The 21728-nt window shown below is 30.8% G+C and overlaps 1 protein-coding gene across 1 annotated transcript; it reads right to left on the bottom strand.

The window, feature by feature from the left end:
* Positions 1-12895: 12895 nt before the first annotated feature.
* LOC134697120 (uncharacterized) lies at positions 12896-21270 on the bottom strand. Its single transcript, XM_063559171.1, has 5 exons — positions 21172-21270; positions 18691-18868; positions 17250-17392; positions 15775-15889; positions 12896-13196 (listed from the first exon to the last, which is right to left on the bottom strand). The coding sequence occupies exons 1-5, from the start codon at positions 21209-21211 to the stop codon at positions 12986-12988; spliced, it is 687 nt and encodes a 228-aa protein (XP_063415241.1). The 5' UTR covers positions 21212-21270; the 3' UTR covers positions 12896-12985.
* Positions 21271-21728: the final 458 nt, after the last annotated feature.

Raw genomic sequence — 21728 nt, 5'->3', positions numbered from 1 at the left:
CAGTGGTCTTAATGAATGTTTAACATTTGCAGTCATTTAAATTTTGTTGAAATTAATAAAAAAAATATTTGTTTTTCCTATTGAGACTTTTTGGTGATATCTCTAAAGGACAGGCATACATATTTATTACTAGAAATAGTTTACTTTCAAATTGATTGAATGAAGTAATTGATTTCCACAATTTTGTATGTATACATAGTAAAAATGCTCAAAATAACGAGTACAACTTTATGTGTAAAAGGTAGTATGACGTTTATATCAATGAAACAGCAACGCAGCAACAACCTTATGAGAAAAACATTTCTTTAGATGACTCTTTAAAGCCTACCAATATTTGACTAACTATGAGTCAGTTTGAGATAAACTATCTCATTGGCAATCATACCACATCTTCTTTTTTTATATATCAAAGATATGGTCACAAAAAAAAAGATAAAACTTAATTATTGAACATAGTTTTTTTTTAATCTCTAACAAGGAATATCACATTACGATAAGATAACAATCAACAATTTCGGATATTTATATGTTAACGAACTTAAATTACTTAAATACCTCATAAAATTTAATGTTTTTAAACTGTCTATCATCTATTCTTCAAAAACAATACCAAATGTGCAGGTAGTGACAATGGCGTTAAAAAAGACATTAACTGACGAAACCAATCCCTCACTGAAGACCCTTCTTCTGTTCAGATAGATTAATCTGATATTTTACCCATTTATTAACATGATTTGGGAACTAAATTAAACTAAAATAAAAATAAATGTTACTCTTTGACCTCAAACATTATAAGTAAATTTTAAATGCGTATTATATTTCAACCACAGATCATCTGAAAGTTGTAGCAAAAACATAAAAAAAAATCACTGTGTTGGTTTTTGTCGAGCCTTCGACTTTAGTCGAAAGAGCGAGATTAAGCGATCCTACATTCCGTCGTCGTCGGTGTCGTCGGCGGCGTCAACAAATATTCACTCTATGGTTAAAGTTTTTGAGATTTTAATAACTTTCTTAAACTATACTGGATTTCAACCAAACTTTGATAGAATCTTGTTTATGATCATAAGATAGTATCCAGAAGTAAATTTTGTAAAAATAAAATTCCATTTTTTCCATATTTTACTATAAATGGACTTAGTTTTTTTCTGCGGGGAAACAACACATTCACTCTGTGGTTAAAGTTTTTAGAATTTTAATAACTTTCTCCAGCTATCCTGGGTTAGGTACCAAACTTGGACAGAAGCTTGTTTATTATCATAAGATAATATCCAGAGGTAAATTTTGTAAAAATAAAATTCTATTTTTTCCGTATTTTACTTACAAATGGACTTAGTTTTTTCTGCGGGGAAACATTACATTCACTCTGTGGTTAAAGAACAGAATTTTAATAACTTTCTTAAACTATCCTGGGTTTGTACCAAACTTGGACAGAAGCTTGTTTATGATCATAAGATAGTATCCAGAAGTATTTTTTTTAAATAAATAAATCCATTTTTTCCATATTTTACTTTTAAATGGACATAGTTTTTCTACGGGGAACCATTAAATTCACTCTGTGGTTAAAGTTTTAAAATTTGCAATAACTTTCTTAAACTATCCTGGGTTTGTACCAAACTTGGACAGAAGCTTGTTTATGATCATAAGATAGTATCCAGAAGTATTTTTTTTAAATAAATAAATCCATTTTTTCCATATTTTACTTTTAAATGGACATAGTTTTTCTACGGGGAACCATTAAATTCACTCTGTGGTTAAAGTTTTAAAATTTGTAATAACTTTCTTAAACTATCCTGGGTTTGTACCAAACTTGGACAGAAGCTTATTTATGATCATAAGATTGTATCCAGAAGTAAAGTTTGTAAAAAGATTACTCCGTTTTTTCTGTAATTTACTTTTAAATGGACTTAGATTTTCTTACAATCATAAAATAGTAACAAGAGGACTATTTTTATTGATTTTGTTCCTCATTATTGTTGAGTCTGCGATTTACAACAAAAATAGGCGAGACACTGGGTTCCGCGGAACCCTTACAATTTTTTTTTCAATTACAAGTACTTGCATGTGCAATATATGTGTCTGTTTAAGGTACAACTGTAAAGCCTTCGTGTAATTTTTCAGTCGTCTCGAATAATTTTATTGAAGAATATTGGTAATATACTTAGTAATTGGTTAAACATCTGCATGTTATGGACATTTCAATTCCAGATATTTCACACACATAAAACGACGCAATTCTAGGTTTAAGTTATCAGACGCCCACAATAGAAAATTATGTGATGGTCATTTGTTGTTTTTATCAGGCGTATCTCTTGTTTTTCTCTAGTTTTTTATAAGCTTTCATATTTACCATTCATATATTCCAAAAAAGGATACAATAACAGTTTTGAAATGAGTTTATTATGTTTTAGAAATTGTCCTCCTTGCCGCTACACAAAAGCGTTGTCCGTTAATTTTTAATTACTAGTTTGACTGTCCGTCTGGTATCTTTCGTCCCTCTTGTCATTTATATGTATGAACATATAGATGATAACTTAAGTCAATACAGTGCTGACTAATGGAATGGTAATACCCTCGGGGAATTAAAGAAGAGAGACGCAAGATATGAGAGGGACGGTAAAACTCATAAATCGAAAAAATAACTGACAACGTCATGGCTTCAAATTAAAAAGACAAACAGACAAATAATAGTTCACATGACACAACATAGAAAACTAAAAAATCAGCAATGCGAAACCCACCAAAAACTTGGGGTGATCGCAGGTGCTCCGAAAGTGTAGGCAGATCCTTCTTCACATGTGGCACTCGTCGTGTTGCTCATCTCATGTTATAACAAACCCGTAAATAGTCAATTCCGTAGGTCACATTCATGAAAGGAAATGAGGTTGTAGTGATGATATAAGAAACATATCCGATATCATATTTGAAACGGTTATTAAGTGCACCATCACTGGCATCAATCCAGTAACAAGATTTCCGAACTCATTACCGAAAGTGGGTCAAAAATGGTTTAATACTGAGCTTAACACCACATTTGTAGGATCATGGCATATACTTCCATTATACTGTTATAATGACAACAATTTGTGAGCTAAACAAACAGAAATAATAGATACAATTTACAAAATGAGAAAACAAGTCAGAAATTTTTACATTGTAAATGAAAATAACACTATCAATATATCTGGATATTGTTATGTATTACTAAGTATAACATTGAGGTAGAAGGCATCTGTTTAGATTAGCATTTTATTCTACACTAAAATAATCAAGCAAGTTACATATTATATATCGCGACAACTGTGGTAGGTATAACGGTATAGGCAGTGCCATATGGTTTTCATCACTTAAGAGATTACAGTTCATTTGATAACAATTCGTTATAAATAAATTTGGTGTTTTTACTGTCTTCTGATTGGTTAAAAATATTAGTTTTATTTTCAATGTTGTCAATTTTGATGGCGACACGCCCACTCTGACGTTGTGTATTCATACGCCAACATGTGTGTACGTTGTTATTGTTAATATAAACAATATAAAATGTTCTTTGAGCCTTATTTTTGATAGAAATTTATTTATAATGAATGGCAATAATATATTTTGATTTTATTGAACCATAAAACTAATTTTTGACTCTTCACATTTTACATAATCCGCTTCGCGGATTATTCAATGTGAAGAGTCAAAAATTAGTTTTATGGTTCAATAAATTCAAAATAGATAATAGCCATTCATTAAGTAACTTTAATAGTTTGTATTGTCAGTTTCAATTAGACATAACATTTATGAAATGAAATGATTTGACTTCTTTAATCTCCTGCATGTTCTTGTATTTCACAAGTGTCTGAAGGAATTCCGACTGATATAAAAAAAAAGAACAGGTCGGTAAGATTTAAAAAAATAACCACTATGGGTTGTCTACCCTGTCTTCTTCTTCTTCTTCTTCTTCTTCTTCTTCTTCTTCTTCTTCTTCGGAAGTCCACCCTATTTGCAGGGTTACCGCATTAAAAATATCCTAGTTTTAGGTTATTTTTTTAAAAATGCGTAGTTATATATATATTTATAAAATAAATAAGTAGTCGTTTAATCCAAGACAGTTTTCAAATGTTACGGGAATCTTTAAACTTTTAAAGTCATAGTCGTGGTTGTTTTTAGATGGTTTGAAGTTGTTTGAATTTCATAAATTTTACAAAGTGTTTATATTTTTTTCTTAATGTTTTTTAATTAAACTTTTAATTTCTTAGGTCTGCGGACACGGTATAATTAATGAATGGCTTCGCGGATTATTCAATGTGAAGAGTCAAAAATTAGTTTTATGGTTCAATAAAATCAAAATAAAATATTGCCATTCATTCATAAATAAATTTCTATAAAAAAAAAGGCTCAAAGAACTTTTTTATATTATTTATCTTGACAATAACAACGTACACACATGTTGGCGTATGAATACACAACGTCAGAGGGGGCGTGTCGACATAAAAATTGACAACATTGAAAATAAAACTAATAATTTTAACCAATCAGAAGACAGTAAATACAAAAAATTTATTTATATTTTCTTGTGTTCGTCTGAGGCATTATTGTGTCCTTTTACACAATTGTGAAATGTGCTAAGCATAGATTTGCTTCAAAAATGTGCACTATTATAACACAACCAATACAAATGAACGACATGTTTTAGAGGAAACTGTGTATACAGAATTATCGAAGTCGTATAAATGAAATGTTGTGTATTTGGTTTTTGGTTTTTTTATTTTCAATACGAAAAGTGTAGAAATGACAAAATGATCTACATCATGATGTGTAGATGTCAAATGATATGCAATGAATCACATAGTGAGGTCTGCTTCGCTTTAAACTGAACTTCTTTATTGACATAACTTCAAAGCTATCTTATTCCAGATAAGAACAAAACTGATAGTTACAAAATACAGCACATTATACATTTGAGCTGATGCATTGGCGCACAGTGGATTATTCTGTTTCTGTAATTTCATTGATTGTTCATAGTTTGTACCAATCAGATCACTGCAGTTAGTAGTCTTTATCAGCGTTAGTACACATCGAGTGTTTGTGTCTATGGTCCTGTAAGTAGAATCATAAATACTCTAAACGCAGAGACTTACTTTGTAGATAGTGTAATTAAATAGACACTTACTGTCTTTGTAGTACATGTAATTATACTTACAAGTACTTACTTTGTAAATTAGGTAATTATATTGACACTTGATTACTTTGTAGATCAGGAAATTATATTGACACTTGCTTACTTTGTATATTATTTAGTGATATTGACAGAAACTTACTTTGTAAATTAGGTAGGTAAATTGACAATTACTAACTTTGTAGATTAGGTAGGTAAATTGACAATTACTAACTTTGTAGATTAGGTAGGTAAATTGACAATTACTAACTTTGTAGATCAGATAGTTATGTTGATACATACAAATTAATACTGTGTAATTTAACTTGTCTGTTGCTGTAAAGATGTGTTTTAGAAGTTTACTAGATATAAGAAGATGTGGTGTGAGTGCCAATGAGACACCTCTTCATCTAAATAACAACTTATAGAAGTAAACCTTACTCTTGTTTGTAACTTTTGCAAACATCTTTTGTTTGTCTGTTATTTTTTTTGATAATCCATGAATTTTCAAATAAATACATATGTACTATAATCACAATGAAATGAAACTGCTTAATTATATTTTTTTCATGTATGCTACCATGAATTGTTTGCTCATTTATTAGGTCTTTCCACTTTTCTGTGGAAAGACCTATGGTTTTTCTTCTGATTATTTTTTTTTTTTTTTTTTTTTCTTCCGCCTAATTTTGTTCTTGCGATAAACATTTGTTTCGCAATATGTCGCTTAGATATTTTGTATATGATATCAAACAGTTTATGCGCTTTTGAAATTTACCCTGCGTAAACGAATACTTGTCTTTGTAGGAGTTATCTCCCCAAACACTGTTTTCCTTGTTAGCGCATCTCCTTCGCAACCGTAAAAGATTATGACAAATTTATTTTACAAAATTGCTCGTTATATCCTTCGCATGATTTGTCCTATTTTGACCGAAGCGATATGACCGCTCCATATGATAGTTATTTCCCCTTATGCATCTGATATAAGTGATATGAATTTCTATCTTATAAATCATAAGTGATAGAGACCTAGGATCTTTTGATTTGAGGTCCTTGGTCCCAAAAAATGAAAATTAGGTCAAGGTCAAAGGTCAAGGTCATATTCTGATATTTGAATTTGGCTTATTTTCACTTATATCCAAAGACTGTATAAGATATCAACAAATTATTTTTACTAAATTGTTAGTTGCGACATGTCGTAAGATGTAAATTTTGATTGCAAGCGTACGTTGAATGTAAAAGGGAGTTTTCTCCCCTCTTGTATGTAAAAATACGCGTTTGGTGATATAACTCATTAACTAAATATAATTAAGACCTATGGTCTTTTGATTTGAGGTCCTTGGTTTATGACCTTGAAATTGATCTCAAGGTCATAGCTTAATTTGACGTTCTAGATTTTGACCTTTGCTTTTATTCTATATGTATACATGATAAAGATATACAACTTTTAGAAAAAGGTATCAAACCATTTAACCTTGAAAAAAACAACCGGAAGTGACCTTTTGTAAACCGGAAGTAGCTATTTTTTTGTACTTTATTAATATAAAAGTATAGAGAACCAGATATTTTTGGAATCAGTGTCAAGTAAATATTCAAATATAATCGGAAGTAACATTTTTCAAACCAGAAGTAACATATTATCTCCCTTATTTAAAAAAAAATGTATGGAAACAATATATTTTTGGAATCAGTTTACTAGGAGCTATCATTTGACGATTGAAATGACATTTTAAACTTAGTTTCACAACTTTTCATATCAAAATACATTGTTTTGATGGAAAGACCTTCAATTGTTCTCTGAACAATTGGTTTTTAATTTTTATTGTTTTGGTTTAGGTTATGAATACTATTATATACGGTGTACAGTTTAAGTACAGCTACAATCAACTCAAACGAGCAAACGTACTTCATGGTGTTTGTCAACACTCACATTGAAATACGCGTGGAAGATTTTTCAGATACCTGCAATCTACATATTTGTGAAGATACATAAACAAAACCTTTATTTTCAAACATATTTTGACAAATTATACATATCTTACAACGTGTAAAGTATATTGTTTACATATACATGCATTTGTATTGCCATTGGACCAATATTTTCATTCACTCATTTTGAGCATTGAATTGAAATCGTGACTGTCAATATCTTCTTTACTTAACAATTGTTCGATACGGTGATAACGAGTTACAGCAAGTACTTGCTGTGCTTCATATTCTAACATCTGATTTACTTAAGGTTGTCTGCATTGACTGTCTCTATACAGGTATAATGTACTCACAGGCAGACTTCCCTGTCTTTATCCTTCAGGTCACTTGTGTAAGGTATTGTACATCTGTGATGAATATCTAATCCTACACCTTTGATCGATGTCAAACAAGAGGATAAAGCTTTCATTTCTGTGATAAAAATTATGAATTAGTTACAGAACTAACATTAAACATACTTAAACATTTTGTCCAAACGTGGTCGATAACAGTTTATGATTAAAGACATGTCATACATATACATCTTTTAATGGAAGAAAACTTAGGAATCTATCATTGGATCATGTTAAAAACTTCTACCTTAAGTGATGCACATTTGATTGATGTTCTCTTTTGTCTTGTTTTAGATGACATAGAACATTTCACCAGTCGAACAAAGATTGAAAAGCATGTGTTGCTGATGTAGCATTGTTTGTAATGTTCATTTTGATGGAAGAACGTCACTTATTGTAATAACATTGATTCACAGTGAAAACAAACGCGTAAGCGCACACGACATATGTTATATTTTATGGCAGTACTTATCTTTTTAAGTGTGTTTCGGCGTGTGTTACATTGTCGTTTTGGTTAGTTTGTTTCTGTTGTTTTGTTGTTTTCTCCTATATTTGATGTGTTTAACTCTGTTTCAGTTTGTAACCCGGATTTGTTTTCTCTTAATCGACATTTGAACAGCGGTAAACTACTGTTACCTTTATTTAAATTTATATTTTAACGTTGTATTCTATCAGTTTCGTTAGAATTGAGATAACAATACAGTATTTTAAGCTAAGACGGCATCAAATCACAAGTTAAAAATTAAATTAAAAAAATACAATAAAGTTATCTCCTTTATTCAGAATATATCGGATACCACATTTATTTACCAAGCACATTCTTGTAGCTGGACAAACATTTAGTATGTTAAACAACTTTGTGAAGAAAATAAGATTGTTTTTATGCTTACCCTCCTTATGGTTGCAGAATTGTATGTATCTGTCGTCCATTTTATCCGGAGATGATATTTTAGAAACTAAGATTTTCATACAAGAACAATGGTTTAAGTTATACTCGGTAAAGCAGGTTGGTGTGATGGCAATGCTTGTCTTGCTGAAAGAAGAGATTGGTTGATTTTTTCTCAATAATATTCTCACAATATCTGACGGTGCCTATATATATAAACGATCTATTGAAAAGTAAATTATAAGATTTAATGTATCAAACATTAATAAAATTCATTATACCTAAATTCTATTCATTTCAACTTGGTCATAAAACTGTCTCGTTAACAATTGTCCTATTGCATACATAGATAGTTCTAAAACGAGCAATTTCCAAATCAAATTAATGATCTTTTGGTATATAAGTTGAATCTGATAAAAGACGCTACTTTAACAAGATCTTCACATTACCTGCACAACGTGTTCGTTATGTCTGAAGCATTAGTACTGGGTAGTATAAAGTCAAGTTCCATGCATGACAGTAAATCACAACAGTCCGTACAAGTCAAATTCATTGTAGATGACGTCGTAGGCAAGGACTGGGTTCTGTCTAACATTGTTAATGCTATGAGACATATGTTCACTGATCAAAACAAAAATATAGAAATTAATTAACAAAATGTGAGTTAATATATATTTCACATGTTTCAGTAAGAAAGTAGTTTATTATTTCAGAAATACTCACAAGACATCTATAAGCATACATACTTATTTTTGCCAGGAGACACAGGTCAGCTCATGCTAAGAGATATACGGTATCTGATCATAACGTACATTTAATGGAATAAAATAAATAAATAAGTTAGATACATAGAGGATGACAAAAGTTCATCGACAAAACACAAAAGACATGAACACTACAACTGATTTCAAATCTCTATCAGTAGATAACAGAGGTTACTAACAATTAATGTTTACATTTCAACTAGTGGCACTTAATTCTACATCTTCAATAAAACAGACGATAAAAAACACAGGTACAATTATAGACTGCTGCTTGTCGCTACTTAAAGAAAAATCAAAGTTAAGAATATGACTATGAATAATGTGTATTGCTATATTATCGGCTGTAGTACATGCAAACAGGTTTTGTATGCAACACTATAATACGTTTAAGACGATATAGTCGACTACAATGAAGAATACAATTGAGGTCAGCATTGTAAAATTGAAAAAAAAACGTAAATATCAAATTGTTTGTTCGAAGTCAGAAATATTGTATTTGTACTGTTGAATTTGCCATTTCTTTAGGGATTTTGAATTTTCCCCGGAATTCAAGATGTTTGTGATTTAATTTTTTGCCAATCTTTTTATTATTATTATTATTATGATCATTATTTTTTAAAGTATTTTTTTATCAATTTTATCCATTCAATTCATAACTGGTATTTCTCCCTTACAGCAACCATGGTTGTGTATCTAGGAACGGTAAGTTTTTAAAAATATTACCTGCATAAAGAACACTATTAGCCCCACAGAATAGTATCTTAATATGTCGGTGAAAATAAATCTGATCACGTGATACACACTTTTGCACTGACAGAGGAAGATATCATTATAGTTTCTAATGCCTCTATTTATATTGGGTACTGATTTTTATCTTTTATCTCATATTTGAATGCCTAATTTATCACATCATCAGAAATCAGGTGTATCTTACATTTATCAAATAACTAATATTTCGAAATAATGATATTTATTTTTACTACAAAACTACGTATTGGTAAATATTTCGCCTACGTACAAGATACATTTCGAAATGTAAATCGTTTGTTAGTGGGATATCCTACGTCAACACTTTTATTGTTGATTAAACGCTATCTTTTTTATTTAGCTTTATCAACCTGTTCTCCATTAAATTGTATACAATAAACAAGGTCGCACCAACAGCATCGCATTGTCAACATTTTGTTCAACTACTGTACATCAGATTCTTGACTTCGGACAGGTTATGTACTGACTTGGTTGTCGTTGGTTGATGCCATGTGTTCTGTTTTTAATTAGCCTGAATGTTTTCGCAATTGAAATGTGTCACACTTTTCATGTCGGGGTCTTTCAAAGCCGACTTTACGGTATGGCTTTATCACAGTACGCTAGCCTTTTATTGCTTACATACGCTTCATTGATTTTTGGTTGATAGTAGTCTCCTTGGCAAACATACCAAATTACCTTACTTTTTTAGCAATGGAGTTGTCAGTTTCATTCTATCTATAAGTTTGACTCTCCCTCTGGTATCTTTCACCCCTCCTTTATATCGAATATCTGAAGATTCGTTATATTTCACAATTAACAAGCAAAAATATCAATTGCCAAATACGTTTCCCGCCTCAATATATATTTAACAGAACTATTTATAATTAGCTAATGACTTCAGATATATTGTATACGTATTGACTAAGTATAAGTGGAATAGTACGTTTATTGTCCTCCGAGATGCAACGATTGTCCTGGTGGGACAATAAACCTAAAATACCACAAATATTTCATCAGGATGTGGGTTTTTTTTAACGAAAAATACAATACATGTCAAGGCTAAATCTACTATTAAAATAAATTGCAGAAACACAACATAACTATTTCATCTATATTTTAAAAGTTAATCGAATGACCTGCACGGATATCAACCCTATATATACTACAGGTTCAACGCAACTTCGTTACTCCCGCGGTATTCTAAATATCCTACAATCCATACGCTGTATTTAAAAAAAAACAACAGTAAAATACAATGATGCTTGCAGTAAAAAAAAGTTTCATCGAGGTCCAACCGTTAAAACTACTCTCCGGTCAAATAATTCAACGCTTGCAATTTTGAAAATATTGTGAACTTACGAGTCTGATGTATACTACTATGAATTATTCGTTTAGTACCATTTCATGTACTTGATCATGAGTGCTCGTTATAAGTTATGTGGATACAGGTATTATACAGAAAGACTTGTCCATACACAAATTTGCCGGGTATTAACGTTAAGAATATGTACAAGTATCATTAAGCTATTTTAACTGTCCGTATATTGGTTCAGGAGGAGTAAGACAGTGTATTTGTGTATAATATCGCGTAACATATAATTGTAGCAAGTTTGAAGTTAAAGTTGCTCTTTTTCAAATGTTTTATTATTGTTTCTGTGAGTTTCACCATAGAAAAAGTAAACATCCAATTATCAACCAAAAATTATGATTTCTCTGAAGCGCCGTCTGTAGTGAAAGAAATTTAAATGGACTAGAGTTGCCAATATGGGTATGCACTGATTCGAAAAGGCTTCATTTGTTAAATTATATCGACCTGACAATAGAAATGCGTTTTGCGAACTATTAATTGGAAATCTTGTTTAAGAATATCTTGTACAGGTCTTGCATTAATTAGTAACAAACTGCCAAAACACATACAAAAGAGAAATACTTTATCTTTTAAATGCCTCATATGTATTGCACGAGGATGACATTTTTTTGTATAAAAGTGGAAAAAGCCTGTTGGTTAAAGATATTCTCGGTACCAGTTGAATTTAAAATACTCGGCTAAAAGACGATTTTTAGACCTTTAGATATCATAATTGTCGTCAGATCAGGAACACACAGACGGAGAAGTTAAAGAAAGGCAACTTTTTGGATTCCAGACTTCGAAAATAAAAATCTAGTGTAAATTTAAAAAAAATATTCCAATTTATCTTTTTTTTATAAAATTGAAATACCAAGGCAGCATCGATGAGTCGATTCCAGATCATTTATTATTTCTCTTAATCTATTCCCAAGGTTTATAGACTTAAACATAAATATAAGGCCGTTTGTTTTCTGTTTTGAATTGTTATACATTGTCAGTAAGGGGCCTTGTATAGCTGACTATGCGGTATGGGCTTGGATTATTGTCGGAGGCCATACTGTGATCTTTAGTTGTTAATTTTTGTGACATTTTGGTCTTTTGTGGAGAGTTGTCTTAATGGCAATCATATCAGATCTAGAAATACTGTTTTAGTACTTCCCTATTGTTGTATCATTGACGTTTACTCACGATATCATCTCATTCTATGCATAAGTACATTAAGTATGTTCGCTTGTCATGATTGTGGTATCCTCTGGTTTTATCCATTTCAATGCCTTAAAATATTTTGCCCATTGACCTCCATTTATTTTATAAATCTTTTAAATGTATAATTATAAGCCATCTGCTAAAGTCTTAATTAATCTTTTTTACTTCTTATATTTAGTTTTTTGAGAATTTCAACCGGACAAACGTTAAAAAAAAGAGCGAGTATATTCTCTCCAAAATTTCAATCTCCAAAACAAGAAAATTGACCTTTATATTTGCTTTGCTTTTATTGTTCCTTTAGCAAACCCCTATCAATAGATACTAGTGTTATAAAAAGCGAGCTTCCTAAAATCAAATTATTCAGGGATATCAAAATCTAGCATGTTGCCTTCGTGTATTCGTGTAACATTATCAAAGTTGTTGAAAGTAATTGCTGTGGTTGTGTATGTGGAATTTATGTATTCTGATATCTTTTAGAACAAAAAATTAAGAAGAAAGTGTTTATTGTTTTTACAGTATTTAAAAAGATAACAAATAAATCACATCAGGAGGTCCTCAAACTAATGTTATTGAATGTCATATGTTCAAAGCTATTGTATTCCAGATGAGCATTAAACTGATGATTACAAGATACAGCACATTACTCATTTGAGCTGATGCATTGTTGCAAAACGAGTATTTCTCCTTTTGTAATTCCATTGATTGTTCATAGTTTATACCAATGTTGTCACTGCAGTTCGTGGTCTTTAACAGCGATAGTACACATTGAGACATTGTACTCATTGTCCTGTAAGCAGAAATTTCATAGTAAATTACAAAAGAAAACATTATTTCATTTGTCTTTTATAGATTTCATTTTTGAGTTTTTAAATAACGTTTTTGTTTGCTCTTTTTTTCATTTCGTTGTTTGATAATCCATGAATTCTTTTTAGAATGAATGAATGAATCTGTTATTCTCATAAACTGAATACAAAGTTACAGAGAATGGTATATATATATCTATATCTAATTCTTCGTCAATTTATCCCTTTCTGCACCCATTGTATAAAAAAATGTAATCAACGTGTGGTTCGTTTGATCTCAGAACTTCATTAGTTGAAATCCGATTGTGACGTCGAATTTTCTTGCTTTCCTCTGAATTTCCTATTGTGACGACATGAAAAAAGGCGACCATGCCTGACGACGTCACAAAGAAAGAACACACCTTTTTGCAGATCATTCGAAAAGAAGGAATAAGTTTGCCTGCATAACGTTAGAAATCATTAGAGAAACAGATTTCACAACCAAATCTCGAGTAATACGAAATTTATTCACCTTGACAGTCAAATTATCAATTTTAAAGTCCTCGCCGAGACGGCTCGGACTTTAAATTTGAAAATTCAACTGTCTCGAGTGGATAAATATCGTATTACACTCGATGCAGTGGTAGAATCTATATATATATTTATTCTAAAAATTGAATTCTGTGTGCACACTAGTAGAAATATAAATAAAATTAAATTTCGAAATGTTCTTAAAATCCTTTAATTCTCTACATTTTTCTCCAACCGGTTTCACCTCTTTGTGATAATCATGGATGAATATATGTAAGTTACATAGTTTAACTATATACTTTAATTTTAACCACTGTGATAATACTAAATGATGAATGGTAAATGATTAATAAATATGATGGGTATGGGTATATGTTGCGGAACTGTAACTCTAATGTCCATTATTGAAAAATATGGCAAGTATTCCTAATTCACAGAAAAAAATTAAGAAAATACAAAGCTGTATCTTTAATTATAGTCTTTAAAAACGAATACTTATAAGATGTAATTAGAATGGCCTGATATGCTTAAGGGGTTTATGTACTAAAGGGCATACGATACAGTTATAGGGGAGGTAATGACGTTGCTAACGTAAAATAATTTGATTTTGGATGTAACGTTATTTTGTTATGAGCCCATAAACATAACTAAGTCATGTGACCGTGACGTCATCAACGTTTTTTCATGGTTTTCTACGGATTAAAATGGAATTTAGAATAAATGTATAAGAAGTTACTGTAATATTTTTTCTGTCTATTCGAAATAACATAAAAAATGTGGTGCACACTGTTAAATAAACCTCTACGCGCGTTATTCAGTGTGAATCAAATTTTTTATGTTATTTCTTCATAGACAGAAAAAAAATTACTTAAATGTTAATTTCGCGACGTCAAACTGTGACATACCGTGAAAAGATGCATTTTTCGACTGATTTTTATCATTTAAACTGATTTAATTTGAAAACGAGTGCATGGATCCCTATTTTTTTCAAACAACATTTTTTTTTCATTCAGGGAGATAATGGTGAACCAAATTTTTTAAAATTGTAAATAGTGCAACTTTTTTAATGTTGATAAATATAGGGCAAAAAGTACGTTTTATTCTCAATTCATGACCATTTGATAAATATGAGTTACTTCTGAATAAGAAATGCATAAGTTTTTAGGATACTTATAAAATAAAGAAATTACAAATTATTTAACAAAAAACAATTTGTGTTTATCTTTTAAAACAAAAAGGTTATGGCTTTCTTTCGAAAGCGAAAATACGACCATAAATCCGAATTTTGAGCAAATATACTATATTTCGACCTCATTTAACTAAAAAAGTAGCACATGAAGGTATATGTTTTATAACATATATGTTTTAATCAGGCAAAAAAAGCCTATCTGGAAATTTTCATCAAACTGTAAATACGGGGTCACAACTGTATCGTATGCCCTTAATCGCACATGTTACTATTTTTATCCTTCATACCATTGTAGACATGTGATGTATACATGTACTTACTCGCATACGTTGCTATTTTTATCTTTCATTCCATTCATGTAAGGTATAAATGAACTTACTCGCACACGATACTATACTATTTTTATCCTTCATAGCATTTGTGTAAGGTATACATGTACTTACTCGCATACGTTGCTGTTTGTATCATTCATAGCATTCACGCAGTAATATAAACATGTACTTTCTCATATACGTTGCTGTTTGGATCCTTCATTGTATTCGTGCAGTAATACTTGTATATACATGTACTGACTCGCATACGTTGCTGTTTGTATCCTTCATAGCATTCATGTAAGGTATAGTGTACTTACTCACATACGTTGCTATTTGTATTCTTCATAGCATTCAGGTAAGTTATAGTGTACTTACTCGCATACGTTGCTGTTTGTATCCTTCATAGCATTCATGTCAGGTATAGTGTACTTACTCACATACGTTGCTATTTGTATTCTTCATAGCATTCAGGTAAGGTATAGTGTACTGACTCGCATACGTTGCTGTTTGTATCCTTCATAGCATTCATGTCAGGTATAGTGTACTTACTCGCATACGTTGCTATTTGTATCTTTCATTGCATTCATGTAAGGAATCTGACATCTGTTAAGTTCTTCTGATCCTATACTACTGTTTGTCAAACAAGAAGATACAGCTTTCATCTCTATAATCATAAATATACACATAAAACGTAAAATAACAAAAAAATCTAAATTTCAAGAATAGTTCAAAACGAAAACTCCTTTATCAAATAGCAAAATCTAACACATCAAACGAATGGGAAACAATTATCATATTCCTGACAGGCAATTTCTCATATAGAAAATGAAGGATGAAACCTTATTGATATTCAAGTTAATATATTAGTTTGTTTAATGTAGTGAAAAGGTGCTTCTAGGCATAAAAAAGAGACGATGAAATTTAATAATGTTAACCTTGTAATATCTCTCTTTTTGTATGGTGAACCATTGTATGATTGAAGAATTTGTGTTTTAACTGACAAACCTATTTAATTTAGATCGGAGTCGAATGTGCATTTCAAGTGCATTTTTTGTTTGAAATATAGATCAATTTTGTTTAAACCCTTCCTATTTTCATGATGCGTTATTGCTATATGTTGTTGATGATATAATACTTTATCATTTATATTATAACAAAAATTTACAAGCATGTTAAAGGTTCAATGGCTACGAGATATACAAACAAAATAAAGTATATCTATTTCAAACAGTAATGGTTTAATTGTGTCAAAATTCATCGCTGTTGAATTTTCTACTTGCAAGTAAATAAGAATAATTCGATTTCATTGAATCTGTTTTGATGTATGCTTTCATTTAACTCTTAGTTAGAGATGGATCACGCATGCACTATGGATGTTTAGGTATAAAAAGGAAACTAATGTCCACATAGAAAGTGAAACGATGGTAAATCATTAGATTGACTAATTCGATCCACAAAAAAAACATTGTTATCAATAATCAGGTTTATAAAACTGATATGACCGTCCACAATCTTCGTAGGTCATCTCAAGGATTTATTAGATGGCGACTAGAATACACACAAAGCTTTGATACATATTTTCGACTTCATTTCACGTAAACTGGTGATTTCAGACTTGTTATAATTTCGATATAAGTTTTATATATGTTATAAATGAAATGTAAGAATTTGAGTCAAATCGGGAAAAAATATGAATTTGTCGCTTCTTTTTATATTCTATAAACATGCACACTTGTTATGTACCCGTCTTGAGCACCTGAGATCACATCAGTTTATGGTAGGGGTCGTCTTTGCTCAGGCTTAATGTTGTGTTTTGTGTATTGTTGTCTGTCTGCTAGTCTGTTCTTTTTTAGCCATTGCCTTGTCAGTTTATTTCAATTCATGTATGAGTTTGAATGTCCCTGTGTTATCATTCGACTCTCTTTAAAACCAGCATGTATCAACTACATTCTTGCAATTGGACAAATATTCAGGATTTTGAATAAACCTAAAGATAAATAGATCATTGCTAAATACATGCTCACCTTCCTTTTGTTTGCAGAGTTCTACAAAGCCTTCCGCCATCTTATCAGAAGAGGGTATTATGGGGACAAGTTTTTTCATGTAGGAACAGGTGTTTAAGTTGTGCTTTGTAAAACAAGTTGGCATAATGGCGATGTTTGTCTTGCTGAAAGATTTTTTTTTTTTTTTAACTTTGATCTAAATATACTGACCAACTTTAGAAACGCAACACTAGATTGATATTTTGAATATCAACTTTTAAATATGCAATTTTTATTAAACATATATGATAACAGAAAATTCTTTCGTAACTTCATTGTTTTAAGATATTGGCAGTTCAAGGTTGAATTGATTACGTCATTTTTGTATGTTCAAATCTTGTGGTATACATTGAACCCTTAGTCTCCCCTTTACAAATGAATGTGTTACCGTCAAAAACAATGACTGCCTGTAACCAACACTAAAATGATTGTCATAAAGGTCAACCAATTCTGTTCGCGGTATGTTTTTTGTTCTATTCTACACCTTCTGATTTTGCCTGTGTACTAACCTTAACAATGGGTTTTCGCAATTATGCGTCTGTAATTTCAGGGCTTTTAATATTTTTTCTGCAGTTGATTCTTTGGCAGTTCAGTTTATAGAAAACATTTATGGCATGAATCTGTGCGCAATGACATTCGGTAATTTGATTAATTTGATTAGCAGTTGACGTTGCGGCTGTAAATGTGTCTCACAAGTAACGTTGTGTAATAAAATACCATTGACGCGGCATTGTCACAACATGTTGATCTGATTATTATCGTCGTCGGAATTGAACATTAAGTTTATGGCGTCAAATAGTCTTGTTGCAGCAAAATCGCTTTAAGACATTTGGTATGTTCAATCATGTTCAATTATTTCTGGATAAAGTTGGATTTTAAATATTTTGGCCAAGAGCATCACTGAAGAGACAAGTAATGTCGAAATGCGCATCTGGTGAAGGAAACTTGGTACCGTTAATGTTATAACTACAACTAGGTTGATGCCTCTGCTGGTGGATTATTAGTCCCCGAGGGTATCATCAGCCCAGTAGTCAGTACTTCGGTACTGGCATGAAAATACGTTTTTTTTTTGTGTTATTAAAATTTGCTGTGACAAAATTTTAGAAATTGTTATAAATTAGGAAATGTATCTCTCTCATGCAAAGCTCTGATTCTTTTCACGGATTTTGCTTTACTTTTTGGACCCTTTGAATTATAGCAGTTCATCTTTTATATAAGCTTTGGATTTCAAATATGTTTGCCACGAGCATCACTGAAGAGGCATGTATTGTCGAAATGCGCATCTGGTGCAGGAAAATTGGTACCGTTAATGTTATTGGCACCTTTATGTAAATTTTCAAGTGATCAATTAAATAACTATATGTTTATATATTTAAGTGAATCTGAATTAAAAATGTTTTTGTCGACGAGATGTTGCTTTTACCTGCACAATTTATCGGTAAAGTCCCCAGTGTTAGTAGTCAGTGGTCCACTGTCGAGTCCCATACATAGCACTAAATCACAACAGTCTGTACAGGTCAATGGATCTGGTCTTGGAGATGACGTTGTAGGCAATGCGTTGGTCATATCTGCGATTGAGAATGCTATAAAACATATTCTCCCTGAGGAACAGAAAAGCAAAAATACATGAATATGGTTAATTTGTTTTAAAATATTTTCTTTTCAGAAATCATAAACTTTCGAAAAGCCCTTTGTTTCTTTTAGGTTTTTGCCCGAAATTTTTTCTCTAAATTGATTAATGACTTTTGAACACCAGTATACTACTGTTGTTTTTATTTATACTACTACAAGTTGTTAAAATCATGTGTGTAAGGGCACTACTATCAATTATTTAGAATGTTTCAACATAGTTTAGGAATATGAAAAGGCCTTATGTTTTACAAAAATCAAACTAACATTTTGTTCCCTTGATTGCAATTCTTTTTATTCGGCATATACAAAGCAAAATATGTATAGCAATACAAAAGGAATATATATAAACTGACGTAACAAAACCAGTTAATATGATTTCTGCAAGCTAGGAAATTGAGTACACGATGGAAAATAATAATATGCTGGCAGCGTCTTTTTGTGTACGTGATTTTTTTTTCTTTTATGTTTTTGTTGTTGTTTTAGTATGTAGAATCATAACAAATATTAACAATAGTTATAAATAACAAAAACAGCAGTCTAAGTATAATTTTATTCGGGTAAATAAACTATATGATACTTGTTACGTCATCCATATTTGGTTTTAAATTAAAAAACAATATTTTCATTAATATTAACGGTTTGAATCATATTTCTATTTCAGGTTTGGACAGGGTTCGAGATGCTCAATTTATAGTTGGTTATGCAGTGTCTTATTGACTAGAGATTGATTTTCTTGACTTTATTCTATTTTTTTTTGTTGGTGTATTTTTACTATTTATTCATCATTACGTTTTAGAGGGGGGTCATGGTTTTTTGTTCTAATTTGTTTGCCCCCTTGTGTTTCGAGCAACCATGATGTGAACAGTCATCCTTGTGTTTCTGGTTTGTCTGGATTGTTATGTTTTTCCTTTCTCTATTTGATATTTGGTTACCCAAGTTCCTATGATTTATGCCAAAAATATCATGCATTATAAACTGTTTTCCATAGCTGTAGCTAATATTATAGTGTTGAAAGACATGTCTTGATGTAAACCTCCAGCTTACTCCCAGAAACGTGAATACTGCATATAGATAGGATTTGTGTAGCTACATTTTTACTTTGTGAATATTAAATTAAATATAACTGATGCATGTTTATTTTTTTCTAACTGCTTCATGTGTTTCAAATGAATTCTTCTATGAGAGTGTTATATACCTTCTTTATGAATTCGACATTAATTACAGAAATTCGTTGTTGTAGGAATTCATTTATATATTCTCAATAGACGTTAAGAAAGAGAACTAACCATTTATAGCGTAAAATTTCGTATATTGACCTGTGAATACCGTATCTATTTCCAGTGACCTCAGGTTCTGTTTGATTGTTGTTAACCGGCTATTTTGGTTTTATTTATAAAGTGATAAAATAATTATCAAAAGCGGTCAACTTGGTTAAGAAAAGGCAACATCTACATTAAGATTTAAGGGAATTTAGAGTTGAAATTAAATAATTACGAAGCGTTAGATACAAGCAGATTCCATTTTTAAGTTAAATCATATAAAAAAACACATCCTGTTTTAGTCATTCAAAAAAAACCATTCTGTTAGAAAAAAATAAAATCACAAGACAAACTGAACTACGAGGAAAATTCAAAACGGAAAGTCCCTTATCAAATTGCAAAATCAAATGACAAAACACATCAAACGAATGAAAACATGTCATATGCCTTACTTGGTTACGGCATTTTCAAATGTAGAAAAATGGTGGATTATACTGGTTTTATAGCGATAAACGTCTCACTTGTATGATAGTCGCATCAAATTCCATTATATGTATAACGATGCGTGAACAAAACATGCATGATAGGTAATAATGTCAAAATAGTGATACAGCAATCCTCAGCGTGTCACAATCTCAATCAGAACAAAAACAAACAAAAATTTATCAAAGAAGCACAAAAAAGGAAATTTAAAATTTAACAACCACATGCAGTGCTTACTTATATATGTATTTGAAATAATTCCAAATATTTGAAGTCCTGTGGCTGCATGGCAAGGTTCACATTAACTCTAGTTGAAAGTCCAATCCATGTATCCATCATATCATTATGCATATCATCAGAGTAATGGAATATACCAATTTTAAAATTCTTTCAAACTTACAAAAGAGAGATTAAGATCTAATATGTATGCAATTATGTTATGCCTTTTAATTAATGTAAAGACTGAAAGTAGAATGTAGTATTAGCTCTGTATTGATGTAAAATTATTAAAAATTGGGAAAAAATATTACCTGCATAAAGAACACTATTAGCCCAAGAGAATACCATCATTATAAAGTAGGTGTCAAAATTATTCTGATCACCTAAAATAAACGTTATCAAATAATAAAGTCAAGTTATCACTATTATCATATCTAACCCTATGTATATAGGTTGCTGATAAAAAATCTTTCAGTTCATAACCGAATTCCCCATCAGTAACAATAAAGAGAAATAAATATAAAATAACGAATTGAAAAGAAAATTCAAAACGGAAATTCCCTTATAAAATGGGACAACCAACAGCTCAGAAAAATCCAAAGAATGGAAAACAACTTCAATATGTATTATATGTCACAAGCCTTATATATCTTGCAGTTATCACTTAACCTGATAACACCAAATAGGTTACGACTTGTTTCAAGTTAACACACAACTTATTGGTAAACTGTTTAGATTTGAAGGTTAACTATTTCTATAGGTCATTCATTTAATTTACTAGTGTGGTATCAAAAGTCAACACTTTTATCGACATTGTGTCAGACCTTTCTGCTGATATGAATTATCATTGATATGGTCATATTTATAA

Source organism: Mytilus trossulus, chromosome 14 (genome assembly GCF_036588685.1).
Source record: "Mytilus trossulus isolate FHL-02 chromosome 14, PNRI_Mtr1.1.1.hap1, whole genome shotgun sequence".
NCBI classification, from domain to species: Eukaryota; Metazoa; Mollusca; class Bivalvia; order Mytilida; family Mytilidae; genus Mytilus; species Mytilus trossulus.
This window is presented reverse-complemented; position numbering and strand designations above follow the sequence as displayed.

Excerpts from the sequence above, each read along its gene's own strand:
- LOC134697120 (XM_063559171.1), bottom strand. The coding sequence starts at position 21,211 with ATGATGGTATTCTCTTGGGCTAATAGTGTTCTTTATGCAG. Across the intron at positions 17,393-18,690 it reads TTTACCGATAAATTGTGCAG|CAAGACAAACATCGCCATTA; the intron begins GTAAAAGCAACA and ends AAAATCTTTCAG. Across the intron at positions 13,197-15,774 it reads ACAAATAGCAACGTATGCGA|GACAATGAGTACAATGTCTC; the intron begins GTAAGTACACTA and ends TTCTGCTTACAG.